This window comes from Heptranchias perlo, chromosome 5 (genome assembly GCF_035084215.1).
Source record: "Heptranchias perlo isolate sHepPer1 chromosome 5, sHepPer1.hap1, whole genome shotgun sequence".
NCBI lineage: Eukaryota > Metazoa > Chordata > Chondrichthyes > Hexanchiformes > Hexanchidae > Heptranchias > Heptranchias perlo.
Genome location: NC_090329.1, coordinates 97176879 through 97200538, shown reverse-complemented (window position 1 = coordinate 97200538; position 23660 = coordinate 97176879). Strand labels below are relative to the sequence as shown.

At 42.8% G+C, this 23660-nt stretch overlaps 1 protein-coding gene across 1 annotated transcript in view; it reads left to right on the top strand.

Annotated features, from left to right (window-relative positions):
- Positions 1-23660, top strand: part of ankrd6b (ankyrin repeat domain 6b) — a 208458-nt gene that overhangs the window by 168518 nt on the left and 16280 nt on the right. Inside the window, exons 4-11 of the mRNA XM_067984888.1 lie at positions 4659-4757; positions 12734-12832; positions 14409-14507; positions 16604-16702; positions 16839-16937; positions 18098-18196; positions 20353-20430; positions 20809-20913. Coding sequence (XP_067840989.1) covers positions 4659-4757; positions 12734-12832; positions 14409-14507; positions 16604-16702; positions 16839-16937; positions 18098-18196; positions 20353-20430; positions 20809-20913 — 777 coding nt within the window. The remainder of the gene's footprint in view (positions 1-4658; positions 4758-12733; positions 12833-14408; positions 14508-16603; positions 16703-16838; positions 16938-18097; positions 18197-20352; positions 20431-20808; positions 20914-23660) is intronic.

Sequence of the window (23660 nt, the reverse complement as noted above, 5' to 3'; positions counted from 1 at the left end):
ACCCTTTAAGAGACCATTTAGCACTGTTGAAGGGATAAGGCTTGCTGTTAATAACCACAACTTGCATTTAGAAAGCACCTTTCATGCAATCTCAAAGATTCACAGAGGCGAAATTAACTGTACACCAAACAGTAATGGGAGAAGGGCTAGAGGTGGTGACAAAAGGCATGATCACAGAGGTAAGAAACATAAGAAATAGGAGCAGGAGTAGACCATATGGCCCCTCGAGCTTGCTCCATCACTCAATAAGATCATGGCTGATCTTCGACCTCAACTCCACTTTCCCACCTGATCCCCATATCCCTTGATTCCCTTAGAGTCCAAAAATCTATCAGTCTCAGCATTGAATATACTCAACGACTGAGCATCCACATCCTTCTGGGGTAGAGAATTCCAAATATTCATGGCCCTCTGAGTGAAGAAATTCCTCCTCATCTCAGTCCTAAATGTCCGACCCCTTATCCTGGGACCATGTCCCGTAGTTCTAGACTCTCCAGCCAGGGGAAACAACCTCTCAGCATCTACCTTGTCAAGCCCTCTTAGAATCTTATATGTTTCAATGAGATCACCTCTCATTCTTCTAAACTCCAAAGAGTATAGGCCCATTCTTTTCATTCTTTCCTCATAGGACAACCCTCTCATTCCAGGAATCAATCTAGTGAACTTTCGTTGCACCGCCTCTAAGGCAAGTATATCCTTCCTTAGGTAAGGAAGCCAAAACTGCATACAGTACTCCTAGGAAGGAGCAAGGCCACAGAGGGACTTGTGGATGAGAAGGATATTGCAATCAATGTATTGAGAGCCAGTGAAGGTTTGGGAGGATGGGATGATGGGAGTGGGGCTTAGTGTAGAACAGAATGCATGTAGCAGAGTTTTGGATGGGTTCCAATTTGCAAAGGTCAGGACTCGAGACCAGGGAATAGAGCATTGGAGTAAGCGAGTCTGGAGGTCACAAAGGCATGGATAAACATTTTCAATAGCAGTAGGAATGAGGTATAGGCAGAAGTGGGAACTGTTGCAGAGATGAAAATAGGTGGTATGGTGATGGTGTGGGATTTGAAGCTCAGCTTGGATCATCAAACAGATTGTGAATCGGTTCAAACTGAACGTGCTGCTGGGGTGAGAGATGTAGTTGGGGGCTAACGTGCAGAGGTTTTGACGGGTGATGAACAGAGTAGCTTCAGTTTTCCTGATGTTGAGTTGAAGGATGTTCTTGCACATCCAGGACTTGAGGTTGCCTAAGCAGTCAGAAATGCAGCAGTGATGGTCGAGGAGTCAAAGGTGGTGGCAGAATGATAGAACTGGGTGTCATTAGAATGGACGTGAAAGTTGTCCCCATGCTTACGAATTACGTTACCAAGGGACAACATTTAGGTGAGGAAAAGAAGGGGGCAAAGGATGGAACCTTGGGGTGACCCTGCAGAGGTGGGAGGAGAAGCTATTACAAAAGAATTGCTGGCTTTGCTGTGATGAACCAAAGTAGAACCAAACCAGGACACAACCATGGAGGTGACCACGGGTGGAGAATGACTGAAGTGGTGAACAGTGTTGAACATGGAGGAGAAGTCAAGGAGTATGAGAAGGCTCAGTAGAACACTGTTGCAGTCACAAAGGATATTGTTGGTGACTTTTACTGTAACATCCTTGGTGCTGTGGGCAGGGCAGATACGGGATAAAAGGGATTCAAAGGGGTAATGATGGAAGATGTGGGCTTTCATCTAGTGGTGATGATGAACCATTCAAGGATTTTAGGGAGGTTGGACCCAGAGAAGGATAAAGGGATCAAGGGTGTTCTTTTGGGGTTAACAACAGCAGTCTTGAAGGGTGGCAGGACAGAGCCCGAGGATGAGGAGATATCAACAAGGATGGGTAGTTGTCCAATGAGAAGTAGCGTTGGGAAAGCATTGAGGGTGTCATGGAGGAGATGAGCTTGGTGAGGGTGTAGGGATAGATGCTGTGGGGCAATTTGAGGTGGCTGGGAGGACTTGGGTGGAAGAGGAGGAGCTGAGGCAGCCGATTGGAAGGTCTTGATTTTTAAGATGAATAAATCCATGAGCTCCTTACATTCAGTGTTGGAGGTGGAGATGGGAGGGTGAGGGGTGAGAGCAGAGGAAGAGGATTGGAGGAGGCAGTTTGTTGTTCGGAAGAGGTGTCTGGAGTTGTCCTTACCCTCCAGGATAACCCTGGAGTAGTGGGAGAATTTGAACAAAGAGAGGGAGGCATAATAATACTTTAGATAGTGGAGCCCAATCTGGCAGTGAAAAACCGGGCCAGTTATGCGCCAGATACGTTGTTAGTGACACGGTTAGCAATAATGACTGAGGTTTTGGGTTTGGATGATTGAACATGTATTTTGAATATTTACGTGTTTATTCTTTCTCACAAAGCTTTCCAGCTCACACAACATCCCCAGATGAAAGGATGTGCAAACAGGCCGCTCTATCAATATAACCTCTGGAACTGGTCACTAGAATGTGTATGAGTGGGCCAGGTGATATTTCCATCTCTATGGAGAAGTGCCTGACTTCCCTCACTGCCTCCTCAAAATACATGTCTGACATTAGAAGCTCCTAATGTGGATATGAGTCTGAATTCTGCAATTCAGAGCATCCATCAATAAGTCAATATTTCAGTTGATTTGAACATCCATGAATGAATATTTTAAAATGATAACTTGCACCCAACAACCTCTACGTGGATCCTTTTTTTTTTATTATTCGTTCATGGGATGTGGGCGTCGCTGGCGAGGCCAGCATTTATTGCCCATCCCTAATTGCCCTTGAGAAGGTGGTGGTGAGCCGCCTTCTTGAACCGCTGCAGTCCGTGTGGTAAAGGTTCTCCCACAGTGCTGTTGGGAAGGGAGTTCCAGGATTTTGACCCAGCAATGATGAAGGAACGGCGATATATTTCCAAGTCGGGATGGTGTGTGACTTGGAGGGGAACGTGCAGGTGGTGTTGTTCCCATGTACCTGCTGCTCTTGTCCTTCTAGGTGGTAGAGGTCGCGGGTTTGGGAGGTGCTGTCGAAGAAGCCTTGGCGAGTTGCTACAGTGCATCCTGTGGATGGTACACACTGCGGCCACTGTGCGCCGGTGGTGAAGGGACTGAATGTTTAGGGTGGTGGATGGGGTACCAATCAAGCGGGCTGCTTTGTCCTGGATGGTGTCGAGCTTCTTGAGTGTTGTTGGAGCTGCACTCATCCAGGCAAGTGGAGAGTATTCCATCACACTCCTGACTTGTGCCTTGTTGATGGTGGAAAGGCTTTGGGGAGTCAGGAAGTGAGTCACTCGCCGCAGGATACCCAGTCTCTGACCTGCTCTTGTAGCCACAGTATTTATATGGCTGGTCCAATTAAGTTTCTGGTCAATGGTGACCCCCAGGATGTTGATGGTGGGGGAATCGGCGATGGTAATGCCGTTGAATGTCATGGGGAGGTGGTTAGACTCTCTCTTGTTGGAGATGGTCATTGCCTGGTACTTGTCTGGCGCGAATGTTACTTGCCACTTATGAGCCCAAGCCTGGATGTTGTCCAGGTCTTGCTGCATGCGGGCTCGGACTGCTTCATTATTTGAGGGGTTGCGAATGGAACCGAACACTGTGCAATCATCAGCGAACATCCCTAATTCTGACCTTATGATGGAGGGAAGGTCATTGATGAAGCAGCTGAAGATTGTTGGGCTTAGGACACTGCCCTGAGGAACTCCTGCAGCAATGCCCTGGGGCTGAGATGATTGGCCTGCAACAACCACTACCATCTTCCTTTGTGCTAGGTATGACTCCAGCCACTGGAGAGTTTTCCCCCTGATTCCCATTGAGTTCAATTTTACTAGGGCTCCTTGGTGCCACACTCTGTTCTATAAATAGGAGTATAAAGTACAAAAGTACAGTGGTATTGCTAAACCTATACATATCATTAGTTAGATCACACTTTTGGGAGCCTTACTTTAGGAAGGAAGTCAAGGCCATGGAGAAAGTACAGAAGAGATGATACCGTGGATGTAAGGCTTTGATTATGAGGAGAAACTAGAGACATTGGCTTTTCACTAGAATAGAGAAGGTTAAGAGGAGATCTGATAGAGGTGTTCAAAATTAGGAAGGAATTTAAGGAAGTAATTTGGAAAAATTATTTTCACTGATTAGTGAGTTGGCAGCTAGAAGTCATAAATTTAAGATCATCATCAAAGAAAGAAAGGAGAAATTAAGAGTCTTTTTTTTAACAGAGGTAGTTACAACATGGAATGCCCCACCAGAAACATTGGTGGAAGTAGAATCGAGAATAGCTTTTAAAAGGGATATTTGAAAAAGAAACATTTAAAAGGGGACAAGGACAGGGCAGGGGAATGAGGCATCATTGATAGCTCTGGCACAGGTGCAATGGACTGAAGGCCTCCTGCTGTGCTGTAAAATTCTATGATTACCTTCTGCTGTGTTGTGAATCTTTAAGGGTTGGTATTTAAAGTGTGTGTAATGAAACCAAGGGACAACATTTAGGTGAGGAAAGGAAGGGAGCTAAGAATGGAACCTTGGGGTACACCTGTGGTGACTGAGCAGGGACGGGTTTGTAATGGGACAAGTTGCAAGAGAGTCTCCATATGGGAGTTATTAAGTGAAGCTTTGTGTAGTTAACCATTTCTCATTGTTGTCTGCCATACTTTTTCAGCATGGACGTACTGCACTGCATTTGGCTGCATACAAGGGCCACATTGACGTCGTACGAATTCTGCTGAAAGCAAGTTGCGATCTCGACATCCAGGATGATGTAAGTCAGAAGTGACCAGACCACTTCTCATCAGATTTCCTTGTTTCTTGCCTCGCATTTCACACCTGTCTCACAGCAAAGAGTATTTTGGAGAGGGTTTGTTGGGATCTCAGGAAATAATCATGTGTTGCATCATAAATACTTGAAACCAGGATAATTATGAAATCTTTCTAGTCATGGTTTAAAGTATCTTTCCAAATAAGACAGTTAAGTTTAACATTGCTACTTAACTCCAAACTATGTATTGTAGAACTGAATGAATTTGGCCCACTAACATTTCCTTAACTCCCTGAAATTTTAATTTTTATGTAAACACATTTTTTTCCTTATATTCTACCATTTGGTGTAAGGTTTAGGAATGCAGGATTTCAAATGGAAAAATAAAATTAATACTCAACTTGGGTGAAAAACAGGAAGGATATTGTACTGCAAAGCATCTGGTTTTATGGCCTGGGTTTGTTTCGTTTTACTTCATGCAGTAAGATTTCCCTATGTTTGCATTTCTTTAATACCTGGGATGTGGGCAACACTGAAAAGGCAGTATTCCTAGTAGCCCCGAGGGCATTAAGAGTTAACCACAGAGTGTGAATTTGGAGTCATGTGTAGGCCAGACAGAGTAGGGGTTAGAACCGGACATCAGTTGGGTTTTTACCATAATATGGAAGCTTTCATTTATTGAATTCGATTTCACAACTTGCCATGGTTGGATTTTAACTCCCGAGGGCTGGGTTGTCAGTACCATAGCCTCTATGCAACCATACCCTGCATAGTGCTCCAGTGGTAACTCTTTCGAAGGCCTCAGTTGGAATAAAAGCTAGCCTATAATTTGCAACTGATAAATAGTCACCATAACAATGACTTTCACATACTTCTGACCCAGCATTAAACAGCCTTTTGGGGGAGCGAGTTTCAGATTTCCACTATTCTTTTGTGAAAAAGTGCTTTTTGATTTCATTCTTAAATGGTTTAGCTCTACCTTTAAGATTATGTCCTCTTGTTCAGGATTCCCCCACTAGAGGAAATTGTTTCTTCCTATGTATCCTTTTGAATCCCTTTATCATTTAAACACCTTGATTAGATCACCCCTCAACTGTCTAAACTCAAGGGAACACAAATCAAGTTTATGCCACCTGTCCTCATAATTTAACCCTTTAAGCCCTGGTATCATTCTGGTGAATTTGCGCAATAATCCACCCAAGGCCAAAATATCTTTCGTGATATCGTTCCCAAACTGAACACAGTATTCCAGATGGGGTCTTTTTTTTAAATATTCGTTCATGGGATGTGGGTGTTGTTGGCGAGGCCAGCATTTATTGCCCATCCCTAACTGCCCTTGAGAAGGTGATGGTGAGCCGCCTTCTTGAACCGCTGCATTCCGTATGGTAAAGGTTCTCCCACTGTGCTGTTAGGAAGGGAGTTCCAGGATTTTGACCCAGCAACGATGAAGGAACGGCGATATATTTCCAAGCTGGGATGGTGTGTGACTTGGAGGGGAACATGCAGGTGGGGTTGTTCCCATGTGCCTGCTGTCCTTGTCCTTCTCGGTGGTAGAGGTCGTGGGTTTGGGAGGTGCTGTCAACGAAGCCTTGGCGAGTTGCTGCAGTGAATCCTGTGGATGGTACACACTGCAGCCACTGTGCGCCGGTGGTCAAGGGAGTGAGTGTTTAGGGTGGTGGATGGGGTGCCAATCAAGCGGGCTGCTTTGCCCTGGATGGTGTTGAGCTTCTTGAGTGTTGTTGGAGCTGCACTCATCCAGGCAAGTCTGACCAAGGTTCTGTATAACTAAAGCATCACTTCCTCACTTTTAGATTCCAACCCCCTTGAGATAAAGGCCAACTTTCCATTAGCCTTTTTGATTGCTATTTGTACTCGCTTTTAGTGATTTGAGTACATGGACACCTAAATCCCTTTGCTCCTCCACAGCTCCTAGTCTCTCACCATTAAGAAAATATTCCGATTTGTGTTTCTCAGATCCAAAGTGAATGATCTCACACTTCTCCACATTGAACTCTATCTGCCACAGTTAGTCTGTCTATGTCACTTTGTAACTTCCTGCTCCCATCCACACAACTTACTGTGCCTCCTAACTTGGTGCCATTTGAAAACTTGGATTACAACTCTCTATTCCTTCATCCAAGTCATTAATATATATGGTGAAAAACTGAGGCCCCTGTATAGATCCCAGGGGAACACCACTTGTCACATCCCACCAATCAGAGAACAAACCCTTCATCCCTACTCTCTGTCTCCTACTTCCCAACCAATTACCGACCCATGTCGCCAGATTTTGTCCAATCCCATGCACTCTCATTGTTTCTAATAATCTTTTGTGTGGAACCTTATCAAATGCCTTCTGGACGTCCATATGGACAATGTCCATAGACATTCCCCTATCCACCATGCAGGAGACCTACTCAAAAAATTCAACTAGATTAGTCAGACATGACCTACCCTCCACAAATCCATGTTGACTCTGATCAGCTCTGTCTCTGATGATAGATTCCAGTAACTTCCCCACATCTGATATTAAACTGACATGCCTGTAGTTACCTGGCTTCTCCCTCCCTCCCTCCCTTCTTAAATAATGGAGTGATATTTGCAGTTTTCCAATCCAAAGGCACCATTTCTGCATCTAGAGAGTTTTGGAAAATTATGACAAATACATCCTCAATTTCCTCACCTATTTCTTTTAATACCCTGGGGTGGAAACTATCAGATCCTGTATACTTGTCTATCTTAAGTCCTATTATTTTCTCTATCGCCATTTTCTTGCTTATATTAAATCCACTAAGTTCCTCCCCATGACTTATTTTTAGGTTCCCTTGTACCATTGATATTTTGTCCTTTTCTTGTGAAACAGATACAAAGTATTTATGTAACAAGTCTGCCATTTCCTTATTGTCCATTATAGTCTCGCCTGCATCTCTCTTTAATGGGCTCACATTCTACTTTACCACTTTCTTTCTCTTAATATATTTATAAAAAACTTTTGCTGTTAGCTTTGATATCCCTTGCAAGATTTTTTTTCATAATCCCTTTTTGTACCTCTTAATACTTTCTTTGTATCCCATTGTTGCTTTATATACCTCCCAGTCTGCTGGATTTCCACTTTTCCTTTTGTGTAAGCCTTTTCATTTGTGTAAGCCTTTTTATTTAGCTTGATACTGTCTTTTACCTCATTTGCTGACCATGGTTGCTTAACTACACATGTGGAGCTTTTGTCTCTCAACATCTCAAAGTGCTTCACATAATGAATAAGTTTTGAAATGCAGGGAGTATTGTTATATAGGCCAATCTGCTTCAGCAACATCCCACAAACAGCAAGCTAATCTGTTTCTGTAGCATGAGTTGAGAGGAGAATGGTGGCCAGGTCACTGGGAGAACTCTCTGCTTCACCAAATAATGCCGTAAAGTCTTTAACAGCCACATGAACAGGCAGATGGGAACTCAATTTAATATCTCATCTGAAGGACGGCTTCACCAACAATGAGGTACTTGCTTCATACTGCACTGGAATGTCAACCTAGATTATGCACTGAGGACCTGATGTGGGGCTGAAACCCACAACTTTGACTCAGAGATGAGAAAGCTATCAACTGAGCCAAGCTGACACAATGGTCTGTAAGACATAAAAATATACGGCAAGGAAGGACTATTAACCATCTTTTCATCCTGCATTTGTAAATACTTGCTCAAGACCCACTTAGCCTACTTTCTTCTTCCTCTCCTTTGAATCAGGATGTGACTACTTGAAGAGGTGGTGTTGCTAGACAAATTTTTTTGCATATTCTGTTAAAGTTTTACAATGGCACCTACTGTTCCAGTATCATTAAAATTGATACGATGAATTGAAGACCAATATTTGACATTCCTACCGCTGTAAAGTGTTCCTTTTGACTGATTCAGAGGTATCAAGTTTAGATGAAGAATGACCTCCAGTGGCCTAGATTGGGATTTCTATAATTTTGAACCAATTGGATCGAGTCCTGTGGAACACATAACCCCTGTTAGTAATACGTTCCTTCTGCTAACCAATCACTTAAAACCTTATTGGGCCTCCAACCCTATTTCTGATTGGTCCATGAATATTCACACACTGCAAAATTTTGGATGTAATCAAGGAGACTGTTGCTATGGTGATAGACAGAAGGCAGAGATACAAGCTCTTGGAAAAAAAAGCTCTTGGAGGAAGGCCATAAAGAAGTTAAAAGATCAGGAGATGTGAAGGAGGTTAGAAATTTATGTTATTCAAATACATCTGCCATGCATTCTCTCCTGGTTGATGTGAGACCTAGGTGTTGCATCATTATTCATTACTGAATCAAATTATTGCAGTCAACATGCTCTAAACCTTAGCTTGGTGATATGTGCCTTTGCTGCTGAAATGAAAATTAATTCATATTGTGAGAAATTATCACTGTAATTTAAATCAAGGGTTAAGTAAATGTATGCAGCATATTGCAAATACTGTGTGTCCCGTTTCATAAGTCTTCCCCTGCTTTCAGGAGGATATTTTTAGGATAAAATAGTTTTGATTAAAGAAGGCTCTCTAGCCCACTTTAATTCTCCTTTGAGTGCTAGTTCCGTGCCTTCCTATTTTAGTTTTTTAAGGACTACTTGAAAAGGCAGACAAGAACCTGGTTTAATGTGCCATCTGCAGGATGGCACCTCTGACAATGCAGCACTCACTTAGTACTTGAGTGTCAGCCTAGATTATGTGCTCAAGCCCTGGAATAATGCTTCACCCCATAGCCTTCTGACCAGGAGGCAATTTGCTAGCAACTGAGCCAAGCGAAAAACAATAACAACAACAACTTGCATTTATACAGCACCTTTATTTTTTTTAAAGAAAAGGTCTCAAGTTGTTTCACAAATATATAGGGGAACAGACACCGAGCCATGGAGGGAGAGATTAGGGGGGTAAGCTCGGTTGAAAAGATGGGGTTTGGAAAGGTTTTTAATGATGGGCTGAATGGCCTACTCCTGTTCCTATGTTCCATTGCTGGGGAAAATTGTCTCCTTCTTGCTCCTGTCTGCACCCATCAGTAACTGAAGGGGAGCATTGTTAAATCTAGGTGCTGGCCTTGCTCATCCATAGAACCATAGAAAAGATACAGCACAGAAGGGGGCCATTTAGCCCATCATGTCTGCGCCGGCTCAAAGAACAACCAGGTCCCATTCTAATCCCACCTTCCAGCACCCGGTCCTTAGCCCTGCAGCTTACAGCACTTTAGGTGCAGGTCCAGGTACTTTTTAAAAGAGTCGAGGGTCCCTGCCTCTATCACCAATTCGGGCAGCGAATTCCATACACTCACCGCCCCTCTAATCCTTCTGCCAATCAGCTTAAATCTATGTCCTCTAGTTCTTGAACTCTCCACTCGGGGAAACAGGTACTTCCTGTCTACTCTATCTAGGCCCCTCATAATTTTGTACACCTCAATCAAGTCTCCCCTCAGCCTCCTCTGCTCCAAGGAAAACAACCCCAGACTATCCAATCTCTCCTCTAGCTGCAATTTTCAAGCCCTGGCAACATTCTTGTAAATCTTCTCTGCACTCTCTCCAGAGCAATTACGTCCTTCCTGTAATGTGGTGACCAGAACTGCGCATAATACTCCAGCTGTGGCCTTACCAGCATTTTATACAGTTTCATCATTACATCCCTGCTTTTGTATTCTATACCTCAGCTAATAACGGAGAACATTCCGTATGCCTTCTTCACAACCTTATCTACCTGTACTGCCACCTTCAGGGACTTGCGCACATGCACTCCAAGGTCTCTCACTTTTTCTACCCCTCTCATTATATTCCCATTTACTGCTTATTCCCTTTTACTGTTTGCCGTCCCTAAGTGCATCACCTCATACTTTTCCGGGTTGAACTCCATTTGCCACTTTTCTGCCCACTCCACCAACCCATTGATATCTTCTTGGAGTCTACAGCTATCCTCTTCACTATCAACTACACGGCCAATTTTTGTGTCATCTGCAAATTTGCAAATCATGCCCCCTACATTCAAGTCCAAATCATTAATATATACCACAAACAGCAAGGGACCCAACACTGAGCCCTGTGTCACACCACTGGAAATGGATTTCCATTCGCAAAGACATCCATTGACTTTTACCCTTTGTTTCCTTATACTGAGCCAATTTTGGATCCAATTTGCCACATTTCCCTGTATCCTATGGGCTTCTACCTTTCTGACCAGTCTGCCATATCCTGAATCCATCTTGAATAACTCTCACCGTCTCCTTCGAAAACCTCCTAGCTCCTTCAAATTTCATTTTTGCATTGACCCTTTAAATAGTGGAGTTTAGATCACAACCGCTGTCACCGCATGGACGCAAAACCCAGAAGTAAAATTATAATTACGCAGCCATGTTGAAATCGGACATTCCGACCCACTAATGTTGTCCCGGGTTTTGCCCACATAAATCTCCAGAAACCACCCCCCCGTCCCCCCCCCCCCCCCAGACTTGGAACTCGCCTCTGCGTTAATATCGGGCCCATTATTTCTCTTTAATACAACAGCCTTTGCTTAATATTATATCATTACTAGGAAAAAACAATGACTCTGTGTTATAATTTTATAACATAAAAAGTCTTAGTAATTATATCACTGCATTTCATGGGTAGAACATCTTTTTGCAATGTCCTTTGTGAAAATCTGTATGTTTCTATGTATTTGTGAAATGATATAGTCTGCATTACTGGTATGCAAATGAAGGCTGAACCCACAGGATGCAAAGTGCTTTCACATTTAGCACTTCTGTAGTTCAGGGCTTGCGAATCTGCCTCCAGGATTGGGGAGCCAGTTTGATCAACATGAACATGGGAAACTGGTACACTGATGTTGCTCTTCCACAATATGAACTATAAGTAGATGTGTAGAACAGTAAAAGTAAAGGTGGACAACCTATCAGAATGAAATTCTAGCTCACTGAAATTGTGACTGTTGCACATTTTCAGACTTTCTTCACCACTGTGTGAAAATCTTCCTCACTGGAAGTCACTACCAATCACAGTGGCGTTGAATGTTTGCCCCAGCACGTGTCTAAAAATGGTCCTCTTTGAATCTGTAGAGATTGAAATCATAAAATCCCAATTGTTCTGTGGAATAGTTCTCTACAAGTCATTTTTCTTGTCCGTGTCTTTCGTTCTTTGTGAGCCTTTTCTCATTAATCACTCATTTTTTTTCTCCTGTCCATTTGACATAGATCTGAAGTGCTTGCTGCAGCCCTCTGGCTCTTGTGATCATTTTAAACATCTGTGCAGCAATAAACCAATCCATTTGACAAGTTTTAGTTCCTGGTGATTGGGTCTTTATGATAACCCAGCTATAAATTTTAGCACTTGACAACAAACTGTTTCAGAAGTATTTTAAGTGAGACAATGGTAAACCGTAAGGCTCGATTTTAACCCTGCCCGTCCGGCAGGAATGGGGTAGTTGGGAGTTAAATGGCGACTGGGCATTTAATGCATTCTGATCGGTTCGCGCACGCTGCCATTTTAACTGGAGGGTTTCTCAGGCAGGCAAGCAGGAGCCTCATAAATATTTAAATATCGGGATCTGATGATGTCATTCGGACCCCGACACGATCTTAACTGCTGATCATGGCAACTGCGCCCACCGCCTGGCCCACCAGCGCAACCTGGTAGCAGGCAGCTACATTGCCAGAAGAGGCCCAGGAAAATTTTAGTTTTTAATTTTTTGAAGGATTCCTTGTGAGTCCAGGGGAGCAAGTGTGTTCATAGAAATTCATGAAAGGTAAACAGCACACAAAAGCTATGATCACATTAAATGGAAAATTAAATAGTGTGGTGGACAATTTTATTGGGACGTCTGTTAGATAGTCTGGGCACAACAATGGGATTTATCCAATTTCATAAAAGTTATGTAAGTTTTCAAGCTGTGATCTGTTCTCTTACTTACACTAATATATTCTTTATTTTTCCTCTCTGCTTCTTTGTGACAGAGTGATCAAACAGCTGTACATCGGGCAGCTGTTGTGGGTAATACTGAGGTTATTGCGGAACTCATTCATGAGGGGTGTGCACTAGACCGGCAGGACAAGGTGAGGAATACATACATTACTTCACAAAATATATATAAATGTCTGTAGTTTCATCTTTCTTGAAAAAGCAGTGACGTTTCATCTCTGGGATTTGAATTTTAATCCAGCCCATAATGATGAGATTAAAGTCTTCCGGACTCTTTGGGGTGAAATTTGCCTTGGGCGGTAGTGGAGTACCAGAGGCAGTGAATCAGTAGCCCGTTTTACATTCCGCCCAATTTTCTTCACCAGAATTCGTCCAAGACCAATTTCACCGCCTTTATGTGACATCCTCTGTGACCGTGGTAAACTATCCCTCCTCATCCTTCTCGACCTGTCTGCAGCCTTTGACAGGGTTGACCACACCATCCTCCTCCAACGCCTCTCCTCCATCGTCCAGCTGGGTGGGACTGCGCTCGCTTGTTCCATTCTTATCTATCCAGTCATAGCCAGAGAATCACCTGCAATGGCTTCTCTTCCTACTCCTGCACTATTACCTCTGGAGTCCCCCAAGGATCCATCCTTGGTCCCCTCCTATTTCTTATCTATATGCTGCCCCTCAGCGACATCATCCAAAAACACAACATCAGATTCCACATGTACGCTGACGACACCAGCTCTACCTCACCACCACCTCTCTCGATCCCTCTACCCACTCTGATTTGTCACACTGCTTGTCTGACATCCAGTGCTGGATGAGGAAACGTTTCCTCCAACTAAATATTGGGAAGGCCGAAGCCATTGTCTTCGGTCCCCGTCACAAACTCCATTCCCTAGCCACTGACTCCATCCCTCTCCCTGGCCGGTGTCTGAGGCTGAAACAGACCGTTTGCAACCTTGGCATCCTGTTTGACCCTGAGATAAACTGTCGACCACATATCCGCTCCATGACCAGGACCACTACTTCCACCTCCATTACATCGCCTCCGTCGTCTCCGCCTCTGCCTCAGCTCAGCTACTGCTGAAACCCTCATCCAGGCCTTTGTTACCTCTAGACTTGACTATCCCACTACTCTCCTGGCTGGCATCCCTTCTTCCACCCTCCATAAACCTGAGCTCATCCAAAATTCTGCTGCCCGTTTCCTAACTCGCACCAAGTCCCGTTCACCCATCACCCCTGTGCTCGCTGACCTACATTACCCGGTCTGGGAACGCCTCGATTTAAAAGTTCTAATCCATGTTTTCAAATCCCCTCCATAGCCTTGCTCCTCCCTATCTCTGTAACCTCCTCCAGCACTACAATCCTCCAAGATCTCTGCGCTCCTCCAATTCTTGCCTCTTGTGCATTCCCACCATTGCTCCGCCATTGGCAGCCGTGCCTTCTGCTGCCTAGGCCCTAAGCTCTGGAATTCCCTCATTAAACCTCTCCGCCTCTCTACCTCTCTCTCCTCCTTTAAGACCCTCTTTAAAACCTACCAAATATTGGCTTTCATATAAACAATGGTATTTATTTAAATTTCTTTAAAAATTATAAGATTATTATAATGTGTGAAATGTGTTTGACAACAGTCTGCAGCAGGTTACTTAGTAATTGAGCTGTGCCTCTTCACTGAAGCTTCTGCTAAAATCTTTACTGTGAATCTTGTTTGTGTCTCAGGATGGTAACACTGCTCTACATGAAGCCTGCTGGCACGGATTCAGTCAGTCTGTCAAACTCCTGGTCAAGGCAGGAGCAAACGTCCATGCAAAGAATAAGGTAAGAAAGAAGATCATTTTTATTTTTCTGAATTTAAGAATTCCATTGATCTGTGTAATGGATTGTGTATGAAGAATGTGGGAGTAATTTTGACTTTGGATGATAGTGTAAAACAGGCGCTATCAGATCATTCGCTTGACTTCAATGGAAATGAAAATCGGGAGAGATGTATAACGGTCGCTTGATCTGATATCACCTGTTTTACAGTCAAAATTACCCCCTGTACTTTTAACAGGGTGAGTGAAAAATCTTCCCTCCTTTTAACAATGAAATGGCGATGGCCCAATTTACCTTTTTAAACTTCCATGCCTCATGGTTCTTGCAACTATATTTTCCCAATGTGTAGCTGAAACAAAAGAAGCTGAAAGTTTTCGACCTAACCCAGGTAGTCATGTTTTCACAACAGGGCTCATTTTCAGAGATGTGTGATTTATGCATTTGTGCGAGAACCTGAGCTAAAAGGAAGATTTCCACAGCATGAGTACATGCTCCAGAAAGTGATCCCTGCTGTGAAATGTTTTAATATCTTGTAATAGTAATTGCTAAAAAGCAGTTTTTATAATTGGTGGACTTATTTAAGAGAGAACTTTAATTACAGCATTTTTTAATTACAGCATTTGCTGACTTTGGTGGTTACCACGTTTTTAGTAGATGCACAATTCAGCTTGTTTGTGAATTATAAAGGCCAGTGTTGAGACAATAACATGTTTGTAGAGATCAGCCATAGTTGCATTGAGAGGAATGGGCCTTTACTCTCTGGAGTTTAGAAGAGTGAGAGGTGATCTCATTGAAACATACAAGATTCTGAAGGGCTTGACAGGGTAGATGCTGAGAGGTTGTTTCCCCTGGCTGGAGAGTCTAGAACTAGGGAGCATAGTCTCAGGATAAGGGGTCGGCCATTTAAGACTTAGATGAGGAGGAATTTCTTCATTCAGAGGGTTGTGAATCTTTGGAATTCTCTACCCCAGAGGGCTGTGGATGCTCAGTCATTGAGTATATTCAAGGCTGAGATAGACAGATTTTTGGACTCTAGGGGAATCAAGGGATATGAGGATCGGCGGGAAAGTGGAGTTGAGGTCAAAGATCAGCCATGATCTGATTGAATGGAGGAGCAGGCTCGAGGGGCCGTATGGCCTACTCCTTTCCTATTTCTTATGTTCATATTATTTTGGTCCCATTGTTAGAAGTTTTAAAAAAAAATTCCCTTCTTTGAGCTGATTTGAACCACTCTACTTTACGAGGCCAGTTGACCTCCTCACTGGTATCTACTGATGCAGCCCTGGATTAGACTGCTACCCATGAGTTCCTGTGTAATTTGTTTCCCCCTCCATCTTCATTAAATGTGTCTGTCCTCTGCTTACTATCTTCCCTTTGACAACCATGCAGGAGATTGTGAACACGAGCCCAGCTGGTTCAACACCAAACCACCTGTACAGGATCAAAATGATGATTGACAAAATGGCCTTTAGAAACCAATCAACTAATGTCAAGAAAAGTGCCTAATAATCTGTTAAGCTGCCAAGGACTGGAGAAGCATTTTAATACCATGTCTTCCCATGTGTTTTTGTTTCTGTATATTCTGAACACTCTGTTGCTGAAGCTACACAGTCCTGCATGTTTTTTTCAGTCCTGCTCTTAAGGCAGTGTGATCTGACCATTATTTCACACAACAAAATCATTTTGTTTTCTGAAATCGCCATTTTAAAAGCCTGATATATTTTAGAATAATTGTAGTGACACACAAATTTGTGATCTTCATTCAATTTATTTTCTTCCTTTCCTCGACATGATCTCCATAAGCCACTAACACCCATATCCAGCGGGGCAAGTAAACTGACCTGTTTACAAGGTTCTGTCTGTTCTGACTGGCTATTGGGAAAATTGCAGGAGCAGCTTGGGTTACAGCGCAGTTTTCCCTCACTCCCAGAAGGGAAGTGTCTGACCTTCGCTTAATGCTACCTTGGATGAGATCAATAAATCAACACTTAGGGAATCAGCATGAAATCCTCTCAAGATTAAACAAACTGATAATCTGCTTAGCACAAGATTACGTTGTTTAGTAACTTTTCAGTCTTGCCGCTTGTGTCTCCCTTAAGGCAGGTAACATAGCCCTCCACTTGGCCTGTCAGAATGGCCATTCCCAGAGTTCTCGTGTGCTATTGCTGGGAGGCTCCAGGCCTGACATTAAGAACAGTGTAAGTGAGGGTCTGCCCTTCTATATTTTTTGATATTCAGAAGAATATTTTTCTTAAAAGGAGCCTTGTTTGTCTTCAGTATTTTTGTTGGTTTATATTCAGCCCGGCTTGGAGTTGAAGTGTTTCTGTTTTGCAGATGGGTGACACATGTTTGCACGTTGCTACTCGTTATAATCATGTGACTATTATTAGAATCCTCCTGAGTGCTTTCTGTTCTGTCAGTGCGAAGAACCAGGTCAGTGCGTGAGAATGCTGTCCCTTATACTCTATACTGTGGACTTGTATTATTCAAATTTGTCTTTTATTAGAAGTCTGACATTTAAACATGTTGATAGGCTTTAAATATTAAGATGATATACTGAGTAAATGAGATTATGGATGTGGACAAAAAACAATGCCAACACAGAAAAAGACTGAAGTATGTATAACTGTTATGAAATACTGTTTAAAATTGGATACAAAAAAAGTGTCACATGAAGTTTAATATTCTATGTGTGCCATGTACAAGAATCTGATGCTTTCAAATATCAATTCAGATAACGAGTACAATTTAATTTTGGTTTGTAAGGCAATTGATTTTCAATCCAAATTAATCTCAGTTGAAATTGTGTGCTGATGTCAATCCAAAACATGAAATGATAAATCTCAGAATAGTCAGGTGCAACTCACATCTGCATTCCTTTCCTATTTTTGTTCATACATGGTGTCCTAGATGTTCCTATCGCTGTTATTTTAATGCCAGTATAAACCCATTTATTTTAAACAATTTAACACTGGCATTAAAATAATGCCAACCAGAAAATCTCAGCTAGTGTGTTCTGTATGGGATAGGGGATGGGAAATACGTCATACATTTGAAAAACTGATTAAAATTTCACCTTCAAAGCTACAACATCCCTTGCCTTGTACTATTTATTGTGTTGTTCTATATTGAATATGTGGGCTGCTCCAATAGGATCCAGTGTTCATAAGGAGTGCATCCAGGGAAATCTCAGGCATGCAGCATCTCATTTGCCATTCACTAAAATGAATGCACACCTGCGATTTCCCAGGCTGCATTCCCTGCGAGTTCCCCTACCTCTGGGAGTGCTGGATCATGAAATTGCCCCTAATACATGTATCTGTGTAGTGTATTAGATAAAATAAAGTCGTACTGTTACATTTTTTTTTAACTTTCATTCCTGTCTGCTATTTAAAAAGTACTGCAGTAATCGCCTTACTGGTTTTGTCTCTTGCCACTTTACTCCTTCATTGTCAAATCTACACTGACTTGAGAATTATTTAGAACTTCACAAACTGGCCCTGAACGGACTAGTAGATCCTTATCGTCTCAGTCTTATAAGTGGATAGAAAATGTTATAAAACTCCATGAGCTGACCTGATCTGTAATCACAGGCCGGAGATTCCCCTCTCCATATTGCTGCTGCACTCAACCACAAGAAAATAGCCCGACTTTTATTGGAAGCTGGGGCTGATGGGAACATTGTCAATAATGTAAGTAGATTTTATGTTACTACTAATTAAATGTTTACAGTACTGTATGTAGATTGGCATTGAGGAAAATAGCGTTGGTTTGTATATCTGTATGAGTTTAGCCGAGGCGTATCTAAAACCTCGCTCTAAAGCATCACATTTCTTTTTGAAACAGCCCAAATGGATACAGATGAGTTAAGCTTTGGATTCAACTTGAGAATTTTTCCTAGCATTTTGAAATGTCTTTTCTTCTTCAGCTTTCTCTATGCCACAATCTGGACATGTCTCTTCTCACCTCTGCATACCAATGTAACCTGAATCACCTCTGTGTCCATTTGTTTGCCGATTACTTCTATCTTCCTTTTTTTCTCTCTTAGTCCCTCTTGGGCCCTTCTATCCTGTCTCCTCCTCTTCTTGTTGCCCACTCATGCAAACTTCATTTTCCCACGCTCTCAAGTACTTTGCCTCCCCCAATCCCTACCCCAACCCATCACTACTGCTCTGCCTTCCTACTCTCCTCTCTCATGCTGCCATTCAAGGCTTGAATTCCCCATTGGATACGTCCACACGATCCTCCCTCCTTTCCTCCCTCAGCCTCTGCACTGAGCGACTCCTCAGCGTCAATGCTTTCAACCTTTATCTCAGCTCTCTCTCCTCTGATTTCACTGCCCTTCTGTCCTCCCCAAACCTCTTCTCCCATATAAATTCTCCTACCCATACTCCCACCCCCTTGACCTTACCATCTCCCATGGTCTCTATCACAGACAAGGCCATCTCTGACCACTCCCTTGTATCCCTCACCACCCACACCCCCTAACCCTTTCCAACCCCACTTGCTCCTGTGTCCGCCGCTTGAAAAAAAAATCTTCCCCGAATCACTTACAACTGCACTTTCTCCACTATCAACCATCTCCTTAAACCTCTCTCCCTGCCCCCTCCAGCCTCACTGCCAACAAGTGTGAGGAGCTCATGGAATTCTTTGTCACGAAGATTGAGACCACCCATTCAGCTGCCTTTACTGCTTCTCTCTCCCCCTCTTCTTGCCTACCAAGCTAAACAACTCCTCAGGCTCCCCCTGCCCTAAATCTGTGTCTTCAGTATTCTCCCATCTCCCCTTTTGCCCTTTCTGAGCTCATCTTGTCCCTAAGACACACTCTCCTTTGACCCCATTCCCATTAAACTGCTGACCCAACTCCCCTTACCGGCCTCCATACTAGCTGACATTGTAAATATTTCCCTTCCTCAAAAAAACCACCCTGGACACCCCTGTCCTTGCAAACCACTGCCCTATTTCCAAGCCCCCTTTCCTATCCAACCCCATATCCTCTCCGTTACAAAGACCGCCTACTTCCACTTCCGTATCATCGCCCACTTCTGCCCTGACTCAGTCCATCTGCCGTTTAAACACTTATCCACATCTTTGCCACCTCCGAACTCGACTATTCCATGCTTTCCTGGCTGGTCTCCCATTCTCCACCTTCTGTAAACTTCAGCTCATCCAAACTCTGCTGCCTGTATCCTGGACCAAGTCCTGCTCATCCATCTGTGCACCTTTTGGTATAAATGTTTTTTTCATGTGGACAATTAAATTGCAGTATCCCCTGAATATCATTATCATCCTATTGTTGCAACCATCACCATTAACTGTGTGCAATCATTTAAAATGATTAAAATCTCAATAGATTTAATGCACCAGTTTGAATGAAGCAAGTGAAAATAAGCTTTAAGGGTAATGAGTCAACCTGGATCTAAGCCTTATTCCAAAATAATTTGTGTGATACGAGTATGTAGATTATTGAGTTCTGGTGATCTTATCCGCTGAGCGAAAGCAGGTATTATACATTGTAGAAGTAGGGATCGAGGAATCAGTTGAGCAGCTGCAGCTCAGTAGTTACCTAAGACAACTTACTTACTAATTGTCATAATGAATGCTCAAGTTTGTTTTACGACAGAATAGAGGATTTCAATTTAAGTAAACCAGTAGGCTGCATTTCATACGTGTTGTGCCTATTCTGGCATAAAATACAATGGATAGTTCACTATCATAATAATAATCCACTTGTTCTTACTTATTATTCCACTAATGTGTTGCATTAGAGAAACTAATACCAGTTATGTTGGGTACTCCAATGTTGACTATATCAAGAAACTCGTTATCTCTTGAATTCTTTCTGTAGGCAGGCCTGAGCCCTCTGGAAGCAGCTAGAGAAAGTAATAGCCCTGAAGTGGCCCTTCTTCTCACCAAGGCACCACAGGTAAGAGCTTGTGGTAGTGTCAAGAGTGGTGACTACCTATGGGAGGGAGTCAGCTAGGGTTGAAGAGTGGAGATGGATAAATATTCTGCCTTTTGGCTTGGTTATTTTTTGCAACTAGGAAGTATTTATGTAGGACTTTCCTTAGGCAGATTAAGAGAGTGGGCTAGAATCCACTTCATAGTAATTCATTGCATGTAAAATACTTTGGGATGTTTCTGAAAGACCTGATATAAATATACAAAAGCTCATTCTTTCTTTGTAACTGTTAGGTCACAACTGGTTTAGTAAATGTATTAATACATTGATATGACATAAACCACTTTTAGCATTTTGACTTTGTGGAGCTGTCTTTTGATAAATTGATTTTTATATTACTAGGTTCTCAGCTTCTGTCGTGGGAGAAGCCTGAGGAAGAAGAGGGAAAAATTAAAGGAAGAACGAAGAGCCCAATCTGTACCCCGTGATGAATTGATCCAGAGTAAGGTAAATAAATGGTAATCGTTTTAAAATATCTATCTGATAAACAGAGTTTTGAATGTGGCTAATTGCAAAGTATATTGATTAAAAATTTTCTGTCCCTCGATCTGTGCTGAGTTAGCTGATCTCCACTGGGGTAGCAGTGGAGAGTGGAGAGGGGGTTGGCTATGATTGACCTTGGCTGGAAAGGGGAAAATCAGTCAGGGTTCCCACCTGATTGCGAGCTAGTGAATCTTTCTGGAAAGTTCAAATTAGGAAAGCATCTGGCGCCAACCATGATGCTACTACTGTGAAGTAGCCTGATGGGGGTCGCTGTATGACATACATGAAGAATGGCCACTGGGCAAGGTGTTGGCATTGTGGAAGTGTAGCCCACAATAAGTCAGCACCTTCAGAAAAGGTAGTAGGGGGGAAATGAGGGGAAAAGTCCTGATTAATTCAGTGTTAATAGTTAGTTAGCAGACAGTTGATCATTGAAATCTGACTCTCGGGTGCCTGATTAGTTATGGTTTTCATCTGGAAAGTCAAGTAATTGTGAAGACCTGAAGCTTGGCTTTGACCTTAATTAAATTTTGATATCGATTGATTTTTTTTGTTGGGGCAATTACCTACAATGAAATCTTAATGTTCATCTCAAACAAACTAGTATTTAAAAAGCCATTGTACACTGTTGTGCCTACTAATCCCATCCAATATGATTAGCTGTGGAATAACATTGTGACTGGATCTATTGTCAAACTTAGAAACTCTTTGGTTACCTTCATGAAAATTCCTGAACTGAGGGTTTAGGTTATATGGTTACTTGTTTTCTGAAACCAGGAGGGTTCTGATTCAATTCTGTTCTGGATGCACTGGAAGTGGATTTCATAATTTGTGGTAATTATGTTATCATAGAATCATAGAAAGGTTACAGCACGGAAGGAGGCCATTTGGCCCATCGAGTCCACACCGGCTCTATGCAAGAGCAATCCAGCTAGTCCCACTCCCCCGCCCGCCCGCCCTATCCCCGTAGCCCTGCAAATTTTTTCCTTTCAAGTACAGAAAGGACGTGTCAGCTTGCAATAAGGATTAACCAAACTTGACTGTAGAATTGCTACCCCAATGCATGGATTGTATCGGCATCACCAAACAATTGAATAAAATCATTGATCACATCACACATTGCGACGCTCTGTAAATACTTCACCGAAGCACATTTATATTGTGTTCAATAGCACCGTGGTACGTTATGTTCATCAACATTTCATGTAGTGAGATTTTGCTGGTGTTGTGCTAGGTAATTTGGTTCTACTCACACCGTTTCAGTTCTATATCACTGGTTCCACTCCTATCTCTCCCAGTGTATCTAGGAACAGGAGTAGGCCATTCAGCCCCTCGTGCCTGCTCCGCCATTTGATAAGATCATGGTTGATCTGTGATCTAACTCCATATACCCGCCTTTGGCCCATATCCCTTAAAGCTTTGGTTGCCAAAAAGCTATCTATCTCACATTTAAATTTAGCAATTGAGCTAATATCAATTGCCGTTTACGGAAGAGAGCTTCAAACTTCTACCACCCTTTGCGTGTAGAAATGTTTTCTAATCTCGCTCCTGAAAGGTCTGGCTCTAATTTTTAGACTGTGCCCCCTACTCCTAAAATCCCCAACAAGCGGAAATAGTTTCTCTCTATCCACCCTATCTGTTCCCCTTAATATCTTATAAACTTCGATCAGATCACCCCTTAACCTTCGAAATTGTAGAGAATACAACCCCAATTTGTGTAATCTCTCCTCGTAACTTAACCCTTGAAGTCCGGGTATCATTCTAGTAAACCTACGCTGCACTCCCTCCAAGGCCAATATGTCCTTCCGAAGGTGCGGTGCCCAGAACTGCTCACAGTACTCCAGGTGCGGTCTGACCAGGGTTTTGTATAGCTGCAGCATAACTTCTGCCCCCTTTACTCTAGTCCTCTAGATATAAAGGCCAACATTCCATTAGCCTTATTGATTATTTTCTGCACCTGTTCATGACACTTCAATGATCTAAGTACCTGAACCCCTAAGTCCCTTTGGACATCCACTGTTTTTAACTTTTTACCATTCAGAAAGTACCCTGTTCTATCCTTTTTTGATCCAAAGTGGATGACCTCACATTTGTGTACATTGAATTCCATTTGCCACAGTTTTGCCCATTTACCTAATCTATCAATATCCCTTTGTAATTTTATGTTTTCATCTACACTGCTTACAATGCCACCAATCTTTGTGTCATCGGCAAACTTAGATATGAGACTTTCTATGCCTTCATCTAAGTCGTTAATAAATATTGTGAATAATTGAGGACCCAAGACAGATCCCTGCGGGACTCCTGCAATAACTTCTCCTCCTGCCTCCGCATGGCCACCTCAGGTGTGCCCTAAAGTTCCATCCTTGGCCCCTTCTTTTCCTCATCTACATTCTGCCCCTTAGTAACATCATCCATATGCATGGCCTCAACCTTCACATGCATGCTGACAACACCCAGCTCTGTCTGTTTGCCACTAGCCTTGTCTTCACGACCACCATCTTGTTGACTGACTGTTTGTCCTGTGTCAAGTCACGAATGATGAAGAGCTTTCTCCAATGTCATGTCAGCAAGACCAAAGCTTTGCTGTTTGACTTCTGCCAAAAACTCTCACCCAAGTGCCTGAATCAATCTCTTGCTGGACTCTCGTACAGGCTGAATCCTCATTAATTCTGAGCTGAGCTTCAAACCCCACTTCCTTGCCACCACGA